Source organism: Arachis hypogaea, chromosome 1 (assembly GCF_003086295.3).
Source record: "Arachis hypogaea cultivar Tifrunner chromosome 1, arahy.Tifrunner.gnm2.J5K5, whole genome shotgun sequence".
Lineage (NCBI taxonomy): Eukaryota > Viridiplantae > Streptophyta > Magnoliopsida > Fabales > Fabaceae > Arachis > Arachis hypogaea.
In genome coordinates this window covers 109,823,816-109,849,461 of record NC_092036.1, presented here as the reverse complement: position 1 = coordinate 109,849,461, position 25,646 = coordinate 109,823,816, and the positions used below count along the sequence as shown (strand labels likewise).

General features: G+C 31.2%; 2 protein-coding genes across 6 annotated transcripts; both read right to left on the bottom strand.

Moving 5' to 3' along the window:
• Positions 1–583: 583 nt before the first annotated feature.
• Positions 584–3,251, bottom strand: LOC112709562 (uncharacterized). Its single transcript, XM_025761452.2, has 4 exons — positions 3,120–3,251; positions 2,891–2,957; positions 2,414–2,711; positions 584–1,120 (listed from the first exon to the last, which is right to left on the bottom strand). Exons 2-4 carry the CDS (start codon positions 2,894–2,896, stop codon positions 717–719), a joined length of 708 nt encoding a protein of 235 aa, XP_025617237.1. The 5' UTR covers positions 2,897–2,957; positions 3,120–3,251; the 3' UTR covers positions 584–716.
• A 16,481-nt stretch (positions 3,252–19,732) lies between these two features.
• Positions 19,733–24,729, bottom strand: LOC112709531 (nuclear transport factor 2). 5 transcript variants are annotated; one of them, XM_025761418.3, is made up of 9 exons: positions 24,519–24,729; positions 23,189–23,374; positions 22,595–22,892; positions 22,278–22,513; positions 22,016–22,190; positions 21,645–21,766; positions 21,494–21,556; positions 20,489–20,552; positions 19,733–20,377 (listed from the first exon to the last, which is right to left on the bottom strand). In XM_025761418.3, the coding sequence occupies exons 2-9, from the start codon at positions 23,372–23,374 to the stop codon at positions 20,124–20,126; spliced, it is 1,398 nt and encodes a 465-aa protein (XP_025617203.1). In that variant the 5' UTR covers positions 24,519–24,729; the 3' UTR covers positions 19,733–20,123. The 5 variants fall into 5 exon arrangements, with proteins under 5 accessions (XP_025617203.1, XP_025617210.1, XP_025617229.1 ...); XM_025761425.3 differs by having other exon boundaries at positions 24,511–24,726; XM_025761444.3 differs by having other exon boundaries at positions 22,278–22,495; positions 24,519–24,715.
• Between the last annotated feature and the right edge of the window lie 917 nt (positions 24,730–25,646).

Sequence of the window (25,646 nt, the reverse complement as noted above, 5' to 3'; positions counted from 1 at the left end):
ATTAGCAAATTAAAAACATTAGATTGATAACCCTCTAATACTTTTCTAAAAAAATTATATCTAATAAATAAAAAATTAATAATCTCATTATAATGCCTATTAATGCATTAGTTATTTATAAAACCACCAAGATGATATCAATTCCATATTTATTTGAAAATTGATACAATTTTAATATCTAGCATTTAAATAGACTAACTAAAATTAGGTAACTAAGAATCAAATTTTATTTTGACTTGAATAAACCCAGTTCTCAAATTATAATAAACGCAAACTTTCTCTTACCAATGAAATCTTTGCTCACCTTGTCAAACTAGAAAGAGAAAAAAAAATCTTAAATTGTCCACAACTAGGAAAAAAAAATATTTGATAAAGATTTTCTTGCACACCATTTTTCAAACATGAATAAAACAATTGTAAAAAGAACAAGTTTGTATACTTATAATTTGTAGATCCATCTGACATACACCTCTTATTAACATAAGACACATTCCATATCTTTCTTATCTTAGATCCCATTTAATGGCAGAAAAATTTGTATTGAGAAAAGCACTGATTCCATGTAAAAGACAAAACAAGTAGATTCAAAAACAAGTACTGATTCCATGTAAAAGACAAAATAAGTAGATTCAAAAACTAACAAAAGTTTAGTTTTTGTGCTTACTCTTATAGTATACAAAAGAGGTGACTGAGAAAATAAGGAGCATAATTCCTTGTTAGATTGAGTTATTAGAAGAGACAGTGATGTGTTTCATGGGATTGTCTACTTGGTTTCCACCAGCATGCATGACAAACTCTGATGGAGAGAGAAATCTTCCATGGCAGACACACACAATACACACTTGTCCTCTGTTATACTTGTACAGTATCCCTTCTATTCTCTTCCCACTTGGCCCATCTCCTCTTGTACTCACACTTGGAATATGTCTCAGAATCTCCATTGCATCATCATTATTATTTTTGTTATTATCACCTTTGACGCACGATGATTGATTCTTCTTTGCCTTAAGCCTTTTGGATGAAGAAGACATTTTCTGAAGAGTTGGTTGTTTTGATGATTTTTTGGGATCATATCCTTTAATACCTGTTGGTGATGTCTTTATTTTGGAACTAGATTCTCCTACTTTAGTATAAAAAGCAAGAATCTCATCAATGTAAGTAGTGTGTATCATAAGTAAGCAATGAAATAACCGAATAAGGAGATTTGGAGAGAAGAATGGACAAAAGAAAGGAGAGAAACGGTTATCACAAAATTCAATCACAATCGATGTAAACTATCTATTACATGCGTAGTCATATTTATACAGTAAAAAATAAAATATACCATGAAAAATGTTAATGATATTTTCATATTAAAAATTGGTTACCAAATTTATTGTTATTTAATATAATTTGGATGAGTACTTTGTATTTCAATGGTATTATACAGAGATGTTTTAATTGTTAATTTTTTTCCAAACAAAACATGATTTCATCCCATGCATACTTCTATTCTGACTAATTGGATTAGACCAATTATAATGGTAAGTTGTAACATAGTGTTCGCTATTAGCAAGCTACTAAAATGAGAGAAAGTGTGGTATAAGCAAAAACTTAGATATTATCTTTAGACAAACGGTCATGTTAACATTAACTTTATTTATAACATTAATTTTATATTCAAAATCACAGAAAAATCTTAAATATAATTTTTACCTTATAAGAAACAATCTCGCTATGTTACCAACGGCATTTCTGCCAACATCTGCCAATGTCGTTTTTATAGCTGTGTTTAATAGAAGTGTCTTTATAGATATATTTTTTAGATGTGTCTCTTTATGTTTAAAATATAATAATTAATCATTGTTGGCAATAAGTTGACACATAATATGTTGGTATCCTATACTTTTCATATAAAAAAATATAGTTGATGTAACTAAAAAAATTGTTAAAAGACATCAGAATTTATTATTTTTTACCATTAAGTGTCAATTAAAGTATGTTATTAGTTTACTAAATTAAATTTAAATTGATGACAAGTCAAAAACAACAAATTGTGATGGTCTTCTAACATTTTTCTTCAAAATGATTTATTTCGCTATAATTATACTCTAACATTTCTCTTCAAAACCATTTACTTCGTATAATTGTATCATGTACTATAAATACTCTACAAGATAGGTGAGGTATTACTAAAATGCAGCTTTTAATGCCACATAATATAAAATTATTAATATATATTAATTTAAGGACAAATTTAATATCTAACTATAAATTGATGTTGTCTATTGTCCTAAACTATGTAGGTATATAACACTTTTTTTTCTAACTTTAAAGAAATTTCTATTTTTATCTGTAACACAAAATTTAAACTTAACATTAAACAACCAAGAGAAGGAAACAAATAATAAAAAAAGCAAGAAAAAAGAGTTACCCTCATGCCTTGAATCCCCATTAGGAGTTGCAAGCAGCTTCTTGACATGGTCAATGACATGAGCTGACGACGGCAAAACACTGGGTGCGGCGGCCCCACGCCTGTTCTGCTCGTGGAGTAGTAATATTTTGGCAGTCATGTGCATGTCCCTACACTTCATCATCACAGCCTCTGATGGCATTGACCAAGACCTCTCCAACCATGGAACAAAGGGATCCTTCTCTTTCCTCTCATTTTCTTCAATATAGATTATTGATGATGTTGATGATGACCTTTTCATCCATTTTTTTTCTTTAATCTGGCCACATGATGACAGTTTTAAAGTTAGGTCAATCTTCTGTTTTTTTTGTTTGTTAATGTGCTACCAAATAATCCCTTTACACAAATAATAGTAATATTAGTAAAAATCAACCTTAGTTAAGTAATTTAATTTAGTTCTTATGTGAAAAAAAAAGAAAGAAACATTTGTTAGCTTACCTCCATTGATATCCAAGAGAAAGGTGAAATCCTTGAACAGAACAACGACTTTGAAGATTTTCTTTTTCTGAAAACAACATAGATAAATAAGGGTTATTATTCAAACAAATAATATGATGAGACAAAAATCTTTTGCAACTAAAATTTTGAGAAATGGAAATTGTAGGAATAAGAGAAATTAAATTAAATAAATTGTACAAGGCTTAGAAAGCTCAACTCTGAAGTTTACCTTCGAACGAAGAATTTGAAGATGAAACAAAGAACAACAAAAGTTGAAAAAACAAACAAGCAAAAATACAAGTGCAAGTGGTGTATGAAGAAAATTTGAGTAAGATAAGAAAGAACAGAGTTAGAAAGTTCTCTTTTTCTGTGCATGCAGTTAAAGAACAGCGTAGAATGTTGACAACGCATAGTTAAACTATACACGTGGAGATTAATAGAGAAAGAAGGCCATGACATATATTGATTACGTGCCTCTTTGTGGGGCTGCCACGTAATTGCTCTAACAATATTAATACTGCTGTGTTCATATAAGATTAAATAAGATAAGAGTAATTTACTTATTTAAACTGTATGAATACTAAAACCATCAGACTGTTCTAAAAATAAGATAGTTATAATTTTATTCTTTTTTTTTAATATAAATTGTGGGTGTTAATATTTAGTTTAATTTATGAAATTTTATATTAAATTCAATTTAATTCTTAAAATTTTAATGTACTCAAATTGAATTTTAAGATTTGTAATGGTATTTTATATTAATTGTTGAACTAATTTTTATTCACCACATATTAATTTGGTACATTATTTTACTGTGATTTAAATTTGTCCTCAAATTTTATGTGACCAAAATCTATTAGCTTTGATTACTTCTATTAAAGTTCTAAATTTTTTTAAGTTAAATTTATTATTGTCGTTTTAGTAAGAATGTTGGGAGCAGCCATACAAAATTTAAGGACTAACACAAATTACTATAGTAAATTTTGAAGTCTAAATTGAAATATAACATAAGTTTTTTTAAAAAATATATAATCTACTAAAGAGCTATATATTGAAATTATGAGATAAAAATATAAAACCTAAGTTTTTAAATTTTGGCAAATGATATGTATTTAGTCAAATAATATATTTTTAATATAGTGAAAAAATTAAATACTAAATAAGTACTTTATGTACAAAATATTCTATATAAATATTTTAAATAAGTAAGTACTCTATATATAAAATTAAATTATTAAGTAAATATTTTATTTTATTATAAATCTTAATTGCCCTCGTACTATTAATGCAGCTATGTTAATGAAAAATTAGTTAAGATGATAAATTTTTAATCTTTTAATTAAATTTGACTTTATTAATATGATAATAAATACAATTTTTGTTAATTATTAATATCTATTTGATCTAATTGTATTAAATATTTATTATAAATTAAGTACTAAATTAAATACTCGTATAGAATATATATTAAAATATAAAATAATATAAAAACAAATTAAATAATATATTTATATATAAATATATAATAATTAATATTTTTATGTATAAATAATATTTTTTATTGTAATCATTTGGGTATAATTATTTTTCAAATTTTGTATTAATGTAGAATATTTGTGTACCAAAATATTTTTTATTTTTAGTAAGATAGAAGAAAGAGAGAGAGTTAATATTATTGTTGTTGGTGGTGGAAGGTAACTACGTGACGCTACATTGAAGTGAGGACAAATTTGTTTGGTGGATGAGAATATGTTGAAAAAGATCTTCCATTTGCTCTATGGTTACATGTAATGGGTGGATGAGACTCATGTTTTTGATGTGATGGACTTAGTTATTAACTACTCATTTCATATCCATATTCCTATTACACACGTGTTCCCGATGGATTCTGTTCTTATTCTCATACGATCTATCTTCAATAAGCAAGCAATGAGGACCTGTTCTCATGTTTTGAATATTAATTTTAGTCAATTAATAAATACCGCGCTTTATCTGCTAATGATAACTAAAGTTGCTCCCTATATTACTACTTATCATTTCTTTACACGTATCGCCAAATGTTTAAACTAACACATTAAGAAATTGCAACCGATCAACTAAAATAAAGGGGTCGTTCAAACTTGATATTGATGTAAAACCCATGATAAATAAGAATTTCTGTACAACCTTAAAAACTTAAAATAGAATAAACTATCCTTTTCGTATTCTTTTTTTGGACTTTGGAGTTCCTAGTTTTATTCAACAAGAGGCACAATTTTTCATTTCCCCCCTTTTAAAAAAACTATGACACAAATTAAGTCAGAATAGAAAAATTCCATAGTAAAATGAAGGACGCTTACTCGGAGTTTAAAAATGAGGCTCAAGTCCAAAAAAAAAAAAAAGCTAAGCACACAATGTTAGAGCAAAAGCACGCAGCTAATTACGGTCACAAGCCACAAGCATTTCCTTCCAGATAACCCTTCCTGTGAAAAGGTATTAAGGTCTCGTTAATAAAAAATTAATAATGTCACTCCCAAATTGATAACATCACTACTTTTGAATTATACTTAAGATAAAATACTATATTTCTCTCCACTATTTGGATCCCTAATATTTTACTGTTTGTTTATTTCCATGTCATGTATTTAAACATTGGTCAAGTTTTGTTTGTCACTTATATATTTAGTGAACGTGAATGAGTTTTTGCTCTCAAACCAACGTTCAACCAAATTTTGTGTTCAAAATAACAATAATGCTCCGTATTCATGTAATTTTTTTAATCAAGTCAATCAAGTTATTTTTGATTCACGCATTTGCCACTTTTTAATGTAAACCTCTTTAATATAGAACTTTTCTTCGTTCTTCATTCTCAACGTAGAGCTTCTCTTCTTTAACATAAAGCTTCTCTTCGTTCTTCTCTGTTCTGGTTTTTCTATTCTTTTTTGTTTTCAGATTTTGATCTGAATTGCATTTGAATAGCGTATCAAAATAAAGAATGATTCAAGTACAAATCAGTTGAATGAAAGCGATTTAGATTATTCTTCTTAATCGAATTAAGTGGACGAGATTTGGATTATTCAATAATTTTGAATTGAATTGAATGGAATGAAATGGAATCGCTAAATCCAATGTTGTTTATAAACACAATTTTCGGTTTATTTGGTATTATACAATGGTTTCATTTTGATAATATTTTCGGTTCATTCTAGACGCAGGTGTTTTTGAATTTAAATTTATATAATGGACAAATTTTGGTTCATTTATTGTTAGACAATGATTTTTTATGAAAACATTTCGGTTCATTTTTCAATAATTTTGAATTGAATGCAATGGAATGCAATCGAATAAACTGATAATGAATGCAGGACTTTCTAAATTTACAGAATGCACATATTTTGGTTCATTGGTTATTATACAATGGTGTTATTATGACAATATTTCGGTTCATTTTACAGTCCAGGTGTGTTGTTGATGAACAATTTGTCCCAAAGATTGGGATGACTTCCAAGACACTGAAAGAAGCTGGAAAGTTCTACAAAGATTATTCCGAACTTACTAGTTTTTCTACGAAAATAAGGAACACCACTCGGAAGAGAGATGAGATTAAGCATCAACTAATTACATGTAGTAGAGAGGAAAAGTGAAAATCCAAGATATCTCCAACTCTGAAGACAAACCCTTCAGCAGGAATAAACTGTCCAGACAGAATTTTCGTACATATATTGAAGGAAGTTGGTCTTTGGATAATTTCTAAAGTTGTTCTGAATCATTCACATCCTTACTATCCAGATCAAGCAGAGATGCTTAAACAACACAGAGAGCTAAGCATATTTGTGCGTCGTACCATGAAAACAATGAAGAAGCCAGAATCAGACCGAGTAGAATGTATCAGTCATTTGTAGCAGCAACGGGCAATCATCGCGAACTAAGTTTTATTGAAAAAAATTTGAGAAATTACATTATAAGGGAAGTATGGAATATTTTCGAACAAGATGATGCCAAAGAATTTGGAAAGTACTTATTAAGAATGAAAGAGAATAATCAAAACTTCTTTTTTGAGCTTAACCTTGAAGCTAAACACTCTACCAAAAATGTCATTTATGGATTCCAATTTATCTTGATCACCATTTTTGAGCCGAGATAAGAAGCACACAAAAGAGCGAAATGATGCATACTTTTTTTTAACAAGTTTATCACACGCAATAACTCTTTGATTCAATTTGTAAAGCAATATGATAATTGCCTAGGAAGCAGAGAGCAAAGAGAGAGAGAATTTGATACTGTAGATTTTTATACCGTGATACCGTGTGCAACAAAATTACCAATAAAGGCTCAATTTTAGCACGTGTATACTCACAAGAAGTTCAGGAAAGTTCAAACACAATTCAGAGGAAAGGTGAATTGCATCACAAGATCAACGAATTTCACTCTAGGTTTTACGGCATGAAGTTGTAGAGTAAGTTTCTAACTCAATATTTAACAAGTTTGTTGTTACATACGACGCAATATCACGCGAAGTAAAGTGACAGTGCTTGTTGTTTGAGTCAAGGGGTATACTATGTCGTCATTCTCTAAATGTCTTAAGTTTTGAACGAGTAGATAAAATGACACCAAAATATATATTGGAACGCTGGAGTAAGAACATAAAGATGAGGCACACACATATCAAGAACAGCCAAGACGAGCCTCTATTAGAGCCGAGAAGCAAGAGATTTGACGATTTGGTATTTCGCTCACGTAATATTTGTGAATTTACGTCAAAATTTGAGGAGTTGACTGGAATTATGTACCTGGCTTTTTATAATGTCATGGCTGAAATGCAAGAATATCAAGCAAAAAGTAAAGGTAAATGTTCGTTATCTCACGAAAACGCTACGTTGAGTGATGTTAACAACCTTCAAAGCTTCTCACGTGTTAGAACAAGAGGACGTCCCAAGAACATATTAGGATCGAATATGAAAAAAAGATCACAAATGCAACAAAGAAAAAGAAAAAGCTTACTCTAAGTGGATAACATTGATTTGCTTTTGATTAGGAAAAAATTCATTTGTGCATTTTGCTAATATATGATTTATTTTCTTTTTTGCAGTTGAACCTTTTAGATGGTGGATCAATGATTCAATCAAGCTCCAACCTTTATAATGTATAGGATATGAATTATCCCGGAGAGTATTATAGAAGTTTTGGTTTTTATTAATATAAATTTCGATTCATGTATGACTAAATTTCGGTTCATTTGGGTTTTAGTCATATAATGAGGGTTAATTTCTGATTTCTATTATGTTTTATTGAATAGTCATTTTTTTATTTTTCATATTAGCTTCTGCAATTGTGTTATGGCAAATAGTTTAGGTGTTTCTGAAATCGAATAGTCATGTATACATTTTTTTCGGTTCATTGCGTGTAATAATTTCGATTCATTTGTGTTTTTGGCGCTCTTGAGGTTTGATAGATACATTGAATTCATTTACTATGAACCTAGATTCATTCAATACAGCTCAGAAAATTTTGACAAATAAAAGAAATTAAAGAAAATATTTTTAAATATATACATTAACATTTACAATTCTTTACAAATTAGTGTTAATTACAATTCCTTACATGAGTCAAAGATTGAACCTATAACCTATTTACTTTCTATATCCCGAGATGAGAATTCACAAAAAGGGCTTGAGAGGGTAGCGGATGACTTTGGAAGTCTTATCACTTCAGATGCCTCAATGGTTTTGTTTCTCAATTTATTTATCTTGTTTAAGAAAATGGTTAGACCATACTCCCGACTGAAAAAATCTATTTCTTCCTATAATTCAATTGAAAGAAATTACTTAAATTAAACCCAAATGAAATAAGAAATAAGTCAAAATTTGTTAATTTAGAAATTACTTACCTGTTTTTAGTTTTTACATTTATATTTCCTATTTTTTATCTTTACAAGATCACTTGTTTTCAGCCATTTCATCACATATATCCTGCAATCATAACTAAGAAATAAATAAAAAATAAAATATGATTAATAGGAGACACAACATATTAATAATAGCACAATAAAACATATTAATAATAGCACTATAACAAAGAAAGATTTTACTTTATTCGTTGACCGCTGATCGTAACATACGGTGCTTCAATGCCCTCTTCGTTGTTCACCATCAAAGGCTCTGTCCCAGAATAGACCCTCATCTGGGATATTATTAAATCTTGAAAAGAATACAAAAAGTATACTTCAATTCAATAATAATTGAAGAAAACTAAGTCCACAAACAATGCTCAATCAGGCACAATGAGTGATTAATAATGACTAGAAATAAGAGATAATTTACAACAAAAATATATAAATAAATTACAATAAATTTGTTCAAAGCTATTCTTTCTTCAAGCGTATCTTTTTTCTTGATGGGGTCAAAATACCTTTTTCTTAACATCAGCAATCCACAATCACCAATGGCCTCCATGTCAAACTGGTGCAAACAGCTGAAATTTGAAAAAAAAAGATAAAATATTTCAGTCTAAATGATAGCAAGCGACAAACTTATTAAAGAAGTTTTAGAAATCACAACTTACAAACGGATGCGATGCCATTTTTTTTGTCCAGAAAAGGCAAGAAGTCCTTAAATTCACTGATCCGGTAGGCCTTCTTAATTTTTGGATCAATGTAGTCGACCTTATGCTTCCCCAATATTAAATTCTACAAAATGAACCTCAGTTAACTCACAAATGAACTAAAATTACATCAGATTTGAACTAGCAGTTAAAAAAGCTCAATCGTCAACAAGAACACATCAAATTCATTTCTGGATTCAAATGAATCTCAAATAAACTAAGGAATAAACCAAAATTACTTTAGATTTGAATAAGTAGTAATAAAGACTCAATTATCAACAAAAATACACCGAATTCATTTCTGCATTCAAATGAACCTCAGTTAAATTACAAATGAACCGAAATTATATCAGATTTGAACTAGCAGTAAAAAAAGATCAATCATCAACAAGAACACATCGAATTAATTTCTAGATTCAAATGAATCTCAAATAAACTAAGGAATGAACCAAAATTACTTCATATTTGAACAAGCAAAAATAAAGACTCAATCATCAACAAAAACACATCGAATTTATTTCTGAATTTAAATGAACCTCAATTAAACTAAGAAATGAACCGAAATTATATCAGATTTGAACTATCAGTCAAAAAAGCTCAATCATCAACAAAAACACATCAAATTCATTTCTAAATTCAAATGAATCAAAATTATTTTAGGAATAAAAAAGTTGGCTTACCACAATATTTGTCGGCACACATTATATTTCTTCATCAAATCTGTGACATTTTTTGTTGTTGAGAAGTATACACATTGCAAAGACCACCTATAGGACAAAAATTTATTAGATATATGGGAATAAAATTTTTTTAAAAAATCATTAATGTTAATGTAATAGTCGAAGAGTTTACAGTATTTTCTACATCTTGTCCGGATCTTAGAGAAAAGAAGTGAAATCTATCCCCTTCTAAATCTGTTTTGTGGTCCAACATGAATATCGTTTCAAACTCATTGGTTGTATCATCTTTGTAAACCTTTATTTGTGTCATCCACTGACAATATTTCTCCCTCATCTCCTCTATTATTTCTTTTTCTTTCACTAGAATCTTGTACCCTTTAAGGGTGTTCAAATTCGGCTCTGCACTTGTTTTCTTAGCATATTGCAATGCTGTTGTCATCCCGGCATTCATCACCGCCTCTATCAACATTCAAGTTGTGTTACTATTGATTGAGAGGTCGGGGACTAATGCTAAGGTTGAAGGAAGGTGCATCATCTTCCCAATGCCGAGGACAGAAAGAACTGCAAGATGATAAAAGAAAGTTTTAAGTAATAATAAAAAAACTTATGATATAACATCAAAACTAATACAAAGAATTTTAAGTAAAACTTACACATTAAGAGGAGCTTCTTGCTCCGATTGCCTTGTCGAAGTTTCTTCGCAAGTTTGGTGTTTGGGTTTCGAAGGGCAGCTAGATTAAACAGAAAAGTGTTCAATAATGAACCAAAATTATTATTATATACTATCAAAACTAATAAAAATAATTTTTTAAGTTAACCTTACACATTAAGAGGAGCTTCTTGCTCCGATTGCCTTGTCAGAGTTTCTTTACAGACTTCTTGTTGGAATTCCGAAGGACAGTTGGGTCAAACAAAAAAGTGTTCAATAATGAACCAAAATTATTATTATATAACATCAAAACTAATAAAAAGAATTTTAAGTAAAACTTACACATTCAATGGAGCTTCTTGCTCTGATTGCCTTGCAGAAGTTTCTTCGTAAGCTTGGTATTGGGGTTTTGGAGGACAACTATATTAAACAGAAAAGCATTCAATAATGAACCGAAATTATTATTTTATACTATCAAAACTAATAAAAATAATTTTAAGTACAACTTACTCATTGACAGAAGCTTCTTCTGTTTGAGTTTCCAAAGGTATAGAGGTGAAGGTCTTTTGTTGTTTTATCTCTTCCACAAGAGAAATTGGAAGAGCCATTGCAATAGAAAATCTAATGAAGATAAACTAGAAAGAAGTTAATGTTGAATGATTATAATAGGAACTCTAAAACTGAAAGCTGCACATTCATTAGAATAGGAAAGTAGTTGAAAAGCTCACATAACCAAAGGTTGAGACTGAATTTCTTCCCAAACTACAAGGATTTGTTATTGACAGGTGTTGTGCTATTGATAATTAAACAAAAATTTTGTGTATTTAATTAAACAAAAATTATTACCTAAATTTAAAAGACCAACGTAAGTATTTGAACTTACATAGTTGGAGGTTGTAAACTCTATTTTTTTTCATGCCATTTTTTTCTTCTAAAAATTGTTACTGGGGTTTAAGGGGTATTTTTTCTAATAAAAAAGATACGAAATTAAAATCATCCACCAAGATTTCCACCAAGATTTTCTAATTATACTAAGAAATGAACCTCAATTAAAAGCAGAAGATTACAAACACATCAAATTCATTTCTGTATTCAAAGGAATCTCAATTAAACCTAGAAATGAACCGAAATTACTTCAGATTTGAACCTCAAGTAAATTCTATTTTTCATGCAATTTTTTGTTCTAAAAATTGTAACCGAGGATTTAGGGGTATTTTTTTCTAATAAAAAAGATACGAAACTAAAATCATCAACCAAGATATTTTAATTAAAGGCAGAAAAATTAAATAAAAGTTAAGAAGAATTACTTGGTATTGCTCGGTGCATTTACAGACCGTGCCAAGCTCGTCTGTGTTTGTAACACAGGTTCGATTTCGCTGTCCAAATTTATAGTCGACAGTTTAACCAAAAAAATAAATATTATTCAATAAATCCAAACAAATTACATGAGGTTTTAGGAAAGTACAGAGAAAGAAAAAGAACTTAAGAAACTCAACCTTACTCCTGCAATAAATCATATTACGCGTCTGTCGAGTCACGGTCATCTGAAGCAACATTTATTTTTTTCAGCGCCGTCATTTTTTCTCTTCATTCTTTTTTCTTTTTGTTTTCTTTTCTCAGCACTCGTCCCCTCTACTTGTTCACTTCTGACAATTCATATAATAAGTTTAGATTTAAAATCACGATGAACCATAATTAAAAAATAAATGACCCAAAATTATTTTAGATTTGAACAAGCAGTCAAATAGAGTCTATCATCAACAAACACACATCGGATGTATACTGGTGACAAATATCAGAGCTGTAACTAACTTAACAAGCACACATGAACACTTTTTAGCAAATCCGAGTGAAACTAAATCAAATGAACCTCAAATAAACGTAGAAATGAACCGAAATTATCAATACTTGTCACATCATCAAGTGAATCTCAATTAATTCACAAATAAACCAAAATTATTTTGTATTTGAACAAGTAGTCAAAAAGACTCAATTAAAAAATAGAATATATATTTATAACAACAAAATAATCATTTCTGAATCTTACTCGTCTTCAGATTCAGTTTTGCTTTTCGAATCCGTCAGAATAATTTTCCTTTTTTTTGGTTTGTTTTTCGCCACTCTTTGTGGTTGTTTTCTTTTCTTTGACGGTGTTTTCTCCATTTCTTCTTCAACTGCAACACATACAAAACATTTTGTTAAAATAATAATATAAAACTTCAAATAAATAGATAGTTTTCGATAAACGATGGTGAGAAGTATCTCAAATTTAGAAAAACTTTCATCTTCCGAAGACGAATGCAAGATGACAAAAATTTCTTTTTTTCTTTCTTTCTTCTTCTTTTCGTTCTTTTTCCCCTTCTTGTCTTCTATCCCCCCCTGGTGCTCAATTCTGCTCTTTTCACAAGCCCCTAAAACAGAAACTTATTTAGTTAGCACAATAATTTAGAAGCATCTGAATCAAAATTTCAAGGAAAATAATTTTTTTATTTACCATTTCATTACTTGTTTCCAAAGCAATCCGGCCAACCATCCTCCTCTGTGTCCAGTACGCCACCCATGGTGGCTCGGGAGCGTCATCTGCTTATGGATAAGGAAACTTCGTTTCATGGAAATATATTAACATTAACTCGAAGACGCAGCCATCAACCGAAAGTTTCTTTTCTGCACTCTGGGCTTTGATCCCCTTGATCAGGAAGCTCAATACATGAGACGCTCAATTCTATTGTTGGACTGTTTTTACATGAAGGGCAGGCGGCTTATTATGGACCGAGGAGATTGTGCTTACTGTTGTTGGCAACAAGAAGCATTTCTTGACGAAGACGACGAAAGTCCTCTTGAATTTTAGCAAGTTTTCCTCTCTTTCAACACTCATATCAATCGTAGATTTTGTCAAAGATGCCAAAGTAGCACCTTTAAAGTTATCAACAATCTCCTTCTGTTGCTCATTTAGTTTGTTGTATGCAACTTTTTTAAGAAAATGATCCCCTATAATATTTTAATATAAACAGATTAGTAAAAATTGCTCAGTTTATTTTCTGTATTCAAATGAACCTCAAATAAACTAAAGAATAAACTGAAATTACTTAAGAAATAATAAAAAAAATAAAAAAAATACAAATGTAAAAGATAAAAAGTATAATACTGCCAAAATTTATGCCCAATACATCTTTTATCTTGGGAAGGGTTATGTAGATTTTGCCATAGAGAGTGTCCAAGCATCCATGATAGAGATCAAAGCAATGAATCAATTTTCTCAAGAGCTTGTGAGAGATATTCAATTCTGGGATATGTCCCAGTGCACCGAATTTCATTTTTTCAATAATAGTTTTCTTTTCTACACTCAATTCTTTGAACACCCTAGCTATTGAATTTTTTTTAGCATCTCAGATCATGAATTTTTTGCAAGGATTTGAAACATTATGTTATGATATATTTATAATACCAAAATAGAGTTAATTTAATGTGTATATGCTTACATTATAATGTGACTTTTCCTTTTTTGAGATGGTCATCTTTTTCATTTTTGCTGTAAAGAAGAAAAAATTTGGTCAATACTTAACAGGTGAACCTCACTCAATTTACAAATAAACCGAATTTGGTTCAGATTTGGTGAATACTTAACAGTAATATCAAGTGAACCTAACTCAATTCACAAATGAACCGAATTTGGTTCAGATTTGAACAAAAAGTCATAAACATTCAATCAGTAAGAAAAACACATTTCAATTCATTTCTGTATGCAAATGAACTCAATTAAACTAAGAAATAAACTGAATATCTTAAGGAATAACAGATTTGGTAAATACTTGACAGTAGTATCAAGTGAACCTAACTTAATTCACAAATGAACTGAATTTGGTTCAAATTTGAACAAAAAGTCATAAACATTCAATCATCAAGAAAAATACATTTCAATTCATTTCTGGATGCAAATAAACTCAATTAAACTAAAAAATGAATCGAATTATTTATCAGGACCAATAAACTAACAACTAGTTTCATTCGATGCCCTAGTTACGAAAAAAACAAGAAAAATGAAATCAGAGAAACTTAATCTACTAAAAGAACGAACTCAATCCACTAAACCTTAAATCGAACTAGAAAAAACGTGAGATTTGCGAGAAATTAATTGAACATAATAACAATAGTTTTCTCAGTACCTTGGAGAATCATTGTTCTTGTTTTTTGAGAGATTTTGAAAGAGATTTGAAATTCCTTTGTTGTAATTTTGAGTTGAAAGAACGAACGTTTTTGCATATTCTAACGCGAATTAAATTGATAACGTTTGGGGGTTTTCGGCACGTGTAACACACGTCTCATTAATGAGAGTGGATTTTTTTTATATTGAACATGTTTGGTTGGACTTGGATACAAAAATGTTTGGATGTATAGTCCAACTGTTAAAATAATCCATTAAAAAATTATGATTGTAGTTAATTCTTTTTACCAATATTATCCGTTTTACTGCCAAAAAAAATTTATTGTTATAGTTAATTTTTCTTTCACTTACTTTACTTTTCTTACTGCAAAAGAGAATTAAAAAAATAGCTCAAATTTTTTATATATATACTTTAATGTTATTTTATAAGACTTCTTTTTATTTATCTATAAATAATATAATTTTAGTAAAAAAAGAAAAAATATTAAAATAAATGAAGAGTAATGATTCAAAATATAGTTCTATGTAACATATTTGTTTTGTCATAATTAATTTTGATATCAAATTGTCAAATATAAATTACGTTGATATCAACTCAATTTTAACAAAACTCAAGTTTACAAAATTTAGAAAACTCCCATTTACAAACTGAAATTCAAATGCACCCTTAATAGTTCTATTTTAATTTAAAAAAAAAACGCATCTATAATCGTTCTATTTTAATCTCAACAAAATTACATCAATGTAGTCCTACTATTAACCCTTGCTGTTCGTTTGTGGATGGATTCCACTCTAGTAATGAGTGAGAAAGCCTTTGGCCTGGCATGTACATTACCTATTGAAGCAAGGGTTAATAATAATATTACATTAATGTCATTTTAAATTTTTTGAGATTAAAATAAGATGATTAAAATATTAAAAACCAAAACAAAATTTAACCCAAACATTGAAGACTAATATAATATTTTATCCACTATATTTTTTTATCTTCTATAATTATCTTTAATCCTTATTTGTCAAATTAATATTTTTTGATATTTTTGTCATATCCATAAGGGCATTGGATATTTTTGGAAGGAAAAAAAATTAAAAAAGAGTGACATTATCAATTTGGGAGTAACATTTTCATTTCCCCATTAATATGGCTCAAAACAAACCAAAGTATTAGATTCATGGAAAAAGTTAATTAATCGAATCCAATCTAATCCAAATTTGATGTTCACCAAAAACCACAGAATGCAAGAAATAGTTCTTTCATATCCAAAATATTTGAGCACAAGGAGAAAGGAGCAAGTACACTTACATTAGCATCAAATCGCTAATGAAATGCCTGAAACTAATTATACTCATTCTCAAACTACAGCGAGATAACCTACGTAATGATAATAATACTACTCTTTTCAATGTTTAAGCAGAGACCAGAGATAGTAGCAGCTTATTACAGAGAACTCATTTTCTTTCTTATATTGCCATAAGGTCACCATAATTTCTCATAAGTACTATTGATCCTGCAAACAATCCCATAGCACGCAGCAGTTTCTGCAGAGGGAAACCAAAAAAGAATCAGCTGTCGTTCAAAACTAAGTTGAAAATTAAGATACCAACATGAATTAGGAGGACGATGTCTGTAAACTCGAAAGAACCATTGAATATTCCCCATAAAATTTAAATATCTAAGTCATGCCTCATCGCTTTTGGATCTTGTCTTCTGATAGATTCAACAAAGATATTAGGACATAAACATGTTTGGAAAAGGAGACAGAAATGAAAGAACGTGAGACTGTCTACAATTTTAAGCTAAATTTTGTACTCGCAAACGAATTTAAGTTCATTTTTGTACCTCTAAAATAAAGAACACAGGGTACATGTGACAAAGCCCTAACTTAGTAATTGCAAACTCTCTATTCGCCAAACATTACTACTTACTACTACCTGATCATTATATTTCTTCTTTTAGCTATGCTGCAACTTGGACAAATAACAAATATCAACTAATAGTTATGCCAATTATAAAAGCTTCACAGCAAAACTAAAGAATACCACAACCAATAACCTTTTACACCATGGAAACCCAATTTTCAATATGAAACTAATGGCAATGCCATGGCTAATCAAATGTTCTTAAAACATCAAAGTAACAAAGAAATTCGGCATCAGAACAAGGCAAAGAAAGAAACATTAACAAATTGAAAAGATTATAATATAAGATTCAAAGAAAAACGGCAACAAACAGAAAGTGATCTTCAAGTTTTGATCTAAGAGCTGAAACTATACAACAGAAGCACTTAATAAACCAGGCAGAAAAAACACCGATTCATAATGAAACACAGCATGAGCCATCGATTGGTTTAGATCACAAGCAACAAATTTTCAGCTCTTTTCTACACGCAGTTTCAATGGGGAAAATTACACTAGGTTAGGTATAATTAAAAAAGGACCTTACGGTTCTCATAGCTACCCAAAAAATATGCAAACATTTTGAAAAACGATTCACTGTTTCAATCGAAAAACGGAGCATAATGAATCAAATCGAGTGGTGTAGAATGGAATTAGATGATAACCTTATTGAAAGCCCACTTTTCATCGTCGTTGATTTGAGAACAGACGAAATCTTTGAGGTATTGAACCGAAATCACAGAGTCCGCCATTGAAGAAATGGAAGAGGGGAAAGAGAGAGTGGCAGATGATTTGATCGGTATTAGGTTTAGGGTTCTGGGTTTTGACCGCAAAATGGCATCTATGCCTTTTCTTTTCTTTTGTTCTTGACTGGCACGTGACGCACATGTACCGACCCGCACCTCTTTTATTATTATTATTATTGAAAAATTTTGTTGAGGTAAGTAATAAAATTAGGATTTTGCTAATCCAAGATGAAAATGCTTTAAATTTTTTTTCTTATTATTGAAAACAAATTTCATAATTTTCCAACATGAAATAATTAGTTTAACTAAATTCATAAAATCATCCATAAAAATATTACGTTGTCAACAAAATTATTCATGAAATACAAAAATCAAAGCCTTATCCAGTTTATTTATTTCTAATCAAACTCCTATCTAAAACTATTTAGATGTACTGTGGGTATTATGTTTTGTAGATTTTCTTGATTAAATATTAACATGCATAATTGAATTTTCTTTTGTTATGTTTTATTTAAAATAATTTCTTGAAAAAATAATAAACAAATTCCTGATTTTTTAAAATTGACAAATAAGTTTTTTACAAATTTTAATTGTAAATACATTCTTAACGTTTGCAAATTGGAGACAGATATGTTTTTCCGTCCATTTATCTTTCCTAAAGCAAACGGAGATGGTTGAGCTAGCACCCACATATTCATAATGGAGCTACCATTTATCTTTCCTAAAGCAAACGGAGATGGTTGAGCTAGCACCCACATATTCATAATGGAGCTACGCTGTTTATTACGGTGCTAAAGTGTAGGACAACTAGATTCTTGTGCTCCAAAAATGGCGCCGTTTTGAGAGCTGCTTTAAATCTTCAAATTCTATAAAAACTTAATTTTTAGCTGCTTTCTCATAATCCAAACACTAAAATATTCAACTTTTTTACATCTATTGCATGGAATTAAATCCTTGCATTTTGCAAGAAAATCAATGCTTCACTTTCAAGAGAGGAGCTTTTCTCAAAAGACCAATCATTCGCTTGTCTCACCGAAAATTCCATCGACAACGGTTGGCGATGCACCCAAACTGGTCAACAAACTGGCAGAAGCTCACCGATTGTAGCATCAACTTTGGGTGCAACGCATTGGGCAGAAAGGTGGCCAGATCTATTAATGAAATAGGGGCGGCGAAACCAAGGCTTTCACTCACTCTCCATGGGTAAATCCGCTATGGTGCCCCAGAGGAGCAGGTCGAGTTCATATCGCCGTGGAGCAATAGTCACATTCACCCTTGAAACATGGAACATCTTTGAGGAGAAATTGTTTCTTGAAGTTCAACAAGCTTTCGACAGCTACAAGACGGTAGACGGCCGCAGCGCCAATGTCCACGTCACCGGTGACAGCTACATCATGGTCCAATATGTCACGAACGTGATCATCCACAACATCTACGTCCACCATTGCAAGCCCTCTAGCAACACCAACATAAGAGCCTCTTCAACCCACATGAAGTGGAAGGGAGTCTCTGACGATGACGGAATCTCCATCTTCGGGCCATGTTAGATATGGATTTGACTAGAATTTAAAAATTTAAGGTAACTCTCAAAACAGCACCATTTTAGGAGCACAGAGACATAGTTGTCTTCTAACTTTTCTGAAAAGATTAAATTTTAACACCGTAACAGACGTAACTCCATAATGAACACATGGATGCCAGCTCAACTCTCTCCATTTGCTTTAAGAGAGGCAAATAGATGGAGGAAGTATTTGTCTGCCATTTGCAAACATCAGGGATATATTTATAATTAAAATTTGTGAGGGACTTATTTGTCAAAATTTTAAAAAGTCAGACACTTATTTTGTCATTTTTCCTAATTTCGTTGTTCTGTTCAAAACAAGAACGAGTTTCTTAAAAACTTATTATTGGAACATCCAAACCTCCTTTAACGTTCTATTACTTAAATCAACCATCTCTATTTACTATATACATTCTCATTTTTCGACAAGAGAAGTTCGTTTGGAACATTAAATTAAATTCTTTATCATCTGCAGAAGATTTTGTCTCCAATGTTTGCTAACTCGCAAAATCTCGGGTGTTAATACAACCCATTACAGTACTACTAGTTCAACAGAAAGCAGAAAAATATAACCTGGAAAAGTTCTCTTGCAATCACCAGAGGTGAAAATGTTGTGTTCATGAACAGGTTCCCAATTTACATAAGAAAATTCCACACAAATATCCATGCTAAATAACTGTAATAGGTGGAACACTCATGCTCAATATGGCTTAGAAAAATAGCATAAGGCAAAGTGCATCGTTATGGAGAAAAAAAAGGAATACATGATTGTGTCAAAACACTCCTGCATGGGCAGATCAACCCACTAATCCATTAAATGATTGCAACAATTCAAGTTGTAAACCTCAAATTCTGCCTAAACAAGTGGAAAAGAAATAGGAGTTTGCCTTCCTCCTATAAAAAAATCCCCCCCCCCCCCCGAACCCCCAAATTTCCCATTAAACTATGATTACCTCATGCTCAAGTTGATGGTGCAGTACTTCGGTTGCCAACACCTTGCCGTCCACCCCGCCCACTTCCATTTTGACTGGGCCGTTGAGAACCATCTCCCTTTTGTCCAGCTGGACCCTTAGGTCGCGTTGTGAACTCTCCTTGGTTTCTGAACTCATTTCTGCCATAACCTCTTCCGCCACCAAATTTCGCACGCCCCCTGAAACTGTCACTTCTGAACCCACCTCTTCCGGAGGGAAACCTTCCTCTTCCACTACCACTAACTAGAATAAGGACAAAATGAAGGAGGAAAAGGGAGAATAATCAACCTCTGATAAACTTGGCTACGATGTTTTGTTCAAAGTAGAAGTAATAATGAATATATACCAACATACCTCTTGTAGTAGTTCTCTTCTCCTCAATAACAGCTTGTCGATCACTAACGGTGATAGGTGAAGCCTGAAATTAATTTTGACAAAACATATTAAATGAATAATATAGATTATTAATAGGTCACATGATATGCACCTGCTAGGTACGTGCAGTACTGCAGTATCATGAAAATACCACAAAGCAACCTGTATAAGTGGTAATTCTTCCGTTGCAGAGTGCAGATCAGAACTCAAGAGACATGTCTACTATAATCAGTTATATTATTATATTATCTTTCAAAACTGAATCAAGTGAGCAATATCTTTGCAGAGAAACATTAGTGAAATGCAGAGGAAACAGTGTGTTATCGTATGATATTTTAATTAGAAATGAAGATATCTTATTCACGTAAATCTTCTCTTTCCAACCATTAGATCAATTCATATACTTCACACAAATATCACACGTTTACACCTTCAAAATGCTACCCAGAGGAACTAAACAAGTTTACCCATATAATAGATATCCAAAAAATAATCCGTTTCCAAAATGCATTTACATCAGTTCAAGTGGATATCCATAAAGGCAAGCATTTTACAAGCATACGCAATTTCTTATGTGCTGAAGATGCAGAAAACATTCATTTCCAGAATGTTGCAGCCCACAATTGCTATATTAAAAGCTAGAACTCAGGAATTACAGAAAAAACTGAAAAGCTAATGGTGATCAATACCACTATCATCTACTGAGTATTTCAAATGTTATGTTGATATTATGGTTGTCCATCTTTTTATTTCATGTCATGATAAAACATTCATTTCCAGAATGTTGCAGCCCACAATTGCTATATTAAAAGCTAGAACTCAGGAATTACAGAAAAAACTGAAAAGCTAATGGTGATCAATACCACTATCATCTACTGAGTATTTCAAATGTTATGTTGATATTATGGTTGTCCATCTTTTTATTTCATGTCATGATAAAGAAACAACAGTGAGGAGCAATAAAATCAACAGTTCAACACGTACCTCAAGTGCGCTATTCATGGAAGTCATTTCCTCAAATTCAACAAAGCCGAAACAGAAGCCATGCTGCAAGGAGCCAAAAGTAAAAGCTATCCTATAAGCTTTACTCAGAAAACCCATAAATCATTTGGAGGTTTATGAAATATTCACAGACCTTACTACTTCTAACTTGGATTCCACCATGCTTAATAGGACCAAATTTCTTAAAGACCTCCTCAAGTTGTTCAACAGTTGCATTAAATGGCAAATTCCGTATGTATATGGAATGACCTTCAGCTGTTAAAAGTAAAAAAGGCAATTCAATCGATTTCCAACCTATAATTTAAGGCCAGAGTATATATGAAGTAATAAACTCCAACTTATTTTAGCCTCCTTACATAGTTACATATGTTTAATCTCTTACAATTCACAAGTCAGAACTAGATGAAACAAATATGTCAAGGAGGAATATGAGTCTATATCACAGCTAACTAGTCTGAGAAAAGATAGTGGCTGTTAGCCATATCAAGAAGTTTCAATATATACCTTCCTCATGAACATCACTACTCCCAGGAGCACTGTCATTACTAGGAGCTAATGCCTCTGGTACTGGAGTTGGTTTGGTAGTAGTAGGCCATTGTTCACTGGATTTAGCAGGTACTGCTCTTACAGTTCGGCTGGGAACATATACAGGACCAGATGCTGTGTTACTTTTCATTACCTTCATGTAAATAAAATTCATTATGTTACGGAATGTAAAAACTGGAGGAGAAAAAGAAAATATGAAAATATATGAAAGTAAACTAACAATTGATGCATATGAATATGACTTCTTTGGTGCATCATCCTGGACTGCAGAAGTTGAATCATGAATCGCAACATTCTGACTTAAATCTGCAGAGGGTTCAGCAACCTCTTCATCAATAACTGATCCTTCTTCCTCATTGTCCTCTGGATTATAACCTTCAGCTCCATTAATAAGGTTTTCACTCTCTGCTGTTATTGCAGGGTTGGTCACAAGATGTTCTGGAGCATGTATATTATCTAGAAACATGTAAGCATCAATTAAATATTGTCAAGATAAATAACTGTTGGGAATATGTTACAGAGATTAGCCATGCTGACCTGCTTCCGGCATGGCCACTGCCTCAGCTTTTTCATTGACAGTGGAGTCGGGATTTGATGACTGCAGTGTGTCATTCTCCTCAACATACCTAAAGACGTCATTTAAGACATAATACCCCTTATCTTGTGGTGCCAGAAAGAATGTCTGTGAGAACTTCCTTTTCACATTATCCTTCCCGGTTAAGCATCCAGTTACTAAAACTATCACACCTTTCTCATATGACTCCTGAGCATCAGCAGTTTTTATTTCTGCTGTATAATCTTCATAATTCAAGGAAAGTATCTTTTCATTGATTGCCTGATCCAACAGTAATTGAATTTTGATTAATGAAAAGTAGAAAAACTGAAAATACACATTACTAATAATTACAAGATGTCAAGGCCACAAAGTGTAGTCCAATAAGAAAATTTTATTAACCAAATCATTAACAGCCAGCTTCTTAAGGAGCACGAATGTTAAAGTAACTATGCATCATATCAAGGGAGTATGGATGTTATCTGATCGCTGAAGTATTTAGTTAAATATACCAATAAGTTTGAGAAATTTTTCCTGTAAAAACTATATTATGCATATCCTGTTCCTGGTAGACTTACTTGCATAGTAGTCACAGTTGTCATCTGGCCATCGTTGTCTGAACGGCTTAAGAAACTTGAGTCCTGGTAAAATCTGTGCACCAAATTTGGGGATTGGTGTAGAATGTGATAGTATTGCTCCACAAATGCATTGCCGACAACTTGGGCACTAGGAGCGGTGGCAGGGCTTGCTTCCTGCATTGCCATCTGCAGAAGAATTTACAATAAGGCAAAGCAGAATAAATCCATTAAGCAGGATAATTTTTAGTTGCAGATATCATTAACCGAGAAATCATCTCAGTTTGATGCCATGCTCCACATTGGCCCCATCACAAATCAACAAAGAAATTGCATAGATGAACAAAATTGTATGTCATGTAAAAGAACAAATCAACGATGCAGCATCCGTATACATAAATTAGATTAAAAACAGCCGTGAAGCATCGGATAAGATCCAACCTATAGAACGCAACACGAATAGAGTGTGGAAACCAGGGAGATATGCACAAATGAAACTTCGAAATGGCTAACTATCCCAGTCACACTGCTTGCTTGTGTGACTATCACGATACCCTAAGGGTGCGTTTGTCAATTGTCATTTTAGAGTGTAAGTGAGGTAATGGAATCCATTCTACTCATAAAGCCATTCTCATCCCTTCCATTCCCTTTTAGATCTCAACTAACAGATGCACCCTATAGCAAATAACTAATGAGATAAACAACAATCCCAACTTGCAAACGAACCCTAAAACAAATTAGGAATAATGAGCTAGAACAGCATCAATTCTACATGAAGGAGATAAGCCAACTACTATGTGTTTGAAAGAATTAGATTCCCAGAATGTTAAAATTACTGCACAGTCCCTACTTCCCAGTTTAAGTATAATCTAATCTAACTATTAATTAAAGCTGAATGCTAAAACAAACAACCTAATCTGACAACACAAGTAGAGTAAGGGAATATCAATGTCAAAGTAGGATCGATATTCCATACCATACCATATAGAACGCATCAAACCGAAAAAAAAAAAGGAAATACTGAATTTTATGCAATTTTTTTTAATTAAAAACACTTAAACGGGATCATAGCCTAAATCGGATTAAATATGGCGGTAAGAATAAAAAATTGGAAGTAGGAAAACATTGTGATTTGTGAGGTGGAAATCAGAAAACCTGAAAGGGAGAGAGGTAAAAGGGAGAAAATTGGAGAGATCAGAAAGGAAGCAGAGAGCAGAGTGGAAAACGAAGAAGAGAGAAAGGGAAAGTAGCGTATCGGAGAACAAGCACACATCTTGGAGAGAGAGAGAGAGAGAGAGAGAGAGAGAGAGAGAGAGAAGACGCACGTGCGTACCTGCTGGGTTGAAAACCCGATTCACAAACTGACGGCGAAGAGAGAGAGAGAGACAACAGAAGAGTGCAAAGTCTTCTGAGTGTGTGTGTGTGTGTGAGAGAGAGAGAGAGCGAGAGAGTGTGAGAAAGAGCGCAAAGATTCGGAGGTTGATGTGTTTGTGTTTGGACTTTGGAGATCACAAATTCACAATTCACAGTAGACGATGACTCCCGCTGTTGCCCTTTTCCTTTTTCTTTTTATTTTCTGTTGATAAATAGTTTATTTTTTATTTATTAAACATATGAAATTCTTACAATTATTACTAAATAAAAATTATCTTAATTCGAGTAATAAAAAAGAGAATTATAATAGAATAGTAGAGAGTAGATATACGACGATTTCTTGTATTTAATTTCTCCTACATGTTTGAAAGTTGAAAATAGAGGTGCTAACAACCAACAGAAGTGTACAAATTTTAAATTGCAACGAGGAAAATCCTTAATACAATACGGAGAAGAGTAAAAATTTTGTACTCTGTTGTACTGGAAGGTTGAATTTTTCTTACAATAAATCCAATTAAAATCACTTAATCAATTCAATTTAAATGAAATATAGTTAAATGGTAATAATTTAAATTGGAATGGAGTTCATCTCTAACAAATATTAGTGATAAGATTAATAAAAATGCTATTATATTTGTAATGTATATTTTATAATTTAATGTATATTTTATATGAATGTTTGAAGAGTAAATTTATATTATCTCTAACATTAATTTTATAAAAAAAAAATACTAATAAGATTTATGACAAATTATGAGATTAAGTTGATAAATATTTTAGATACGCTAACTTTTTTATATATTAAAATTATTTTTTTAACTCCCATCCTCATAATTATTTATTCAAAAAATTTAAATGTTAATAAAAAGATTCTTAAAATTGTATTATTTCTAAAAATTGAAATTGAAATAGAAGAATTAAGACTTAGTATTATATTTGGTGATTAAATATTAAATTAAAATTTTAGTCTTAAAATATAAAATTTTAATTCTTTTAGTACTTCTAAAAAGTGAGAATATAAAAGACTGAAATTTTTGAAAATGAAATAACTAAGAATATTTTAGTAAATATTCTTATTTCATATCCA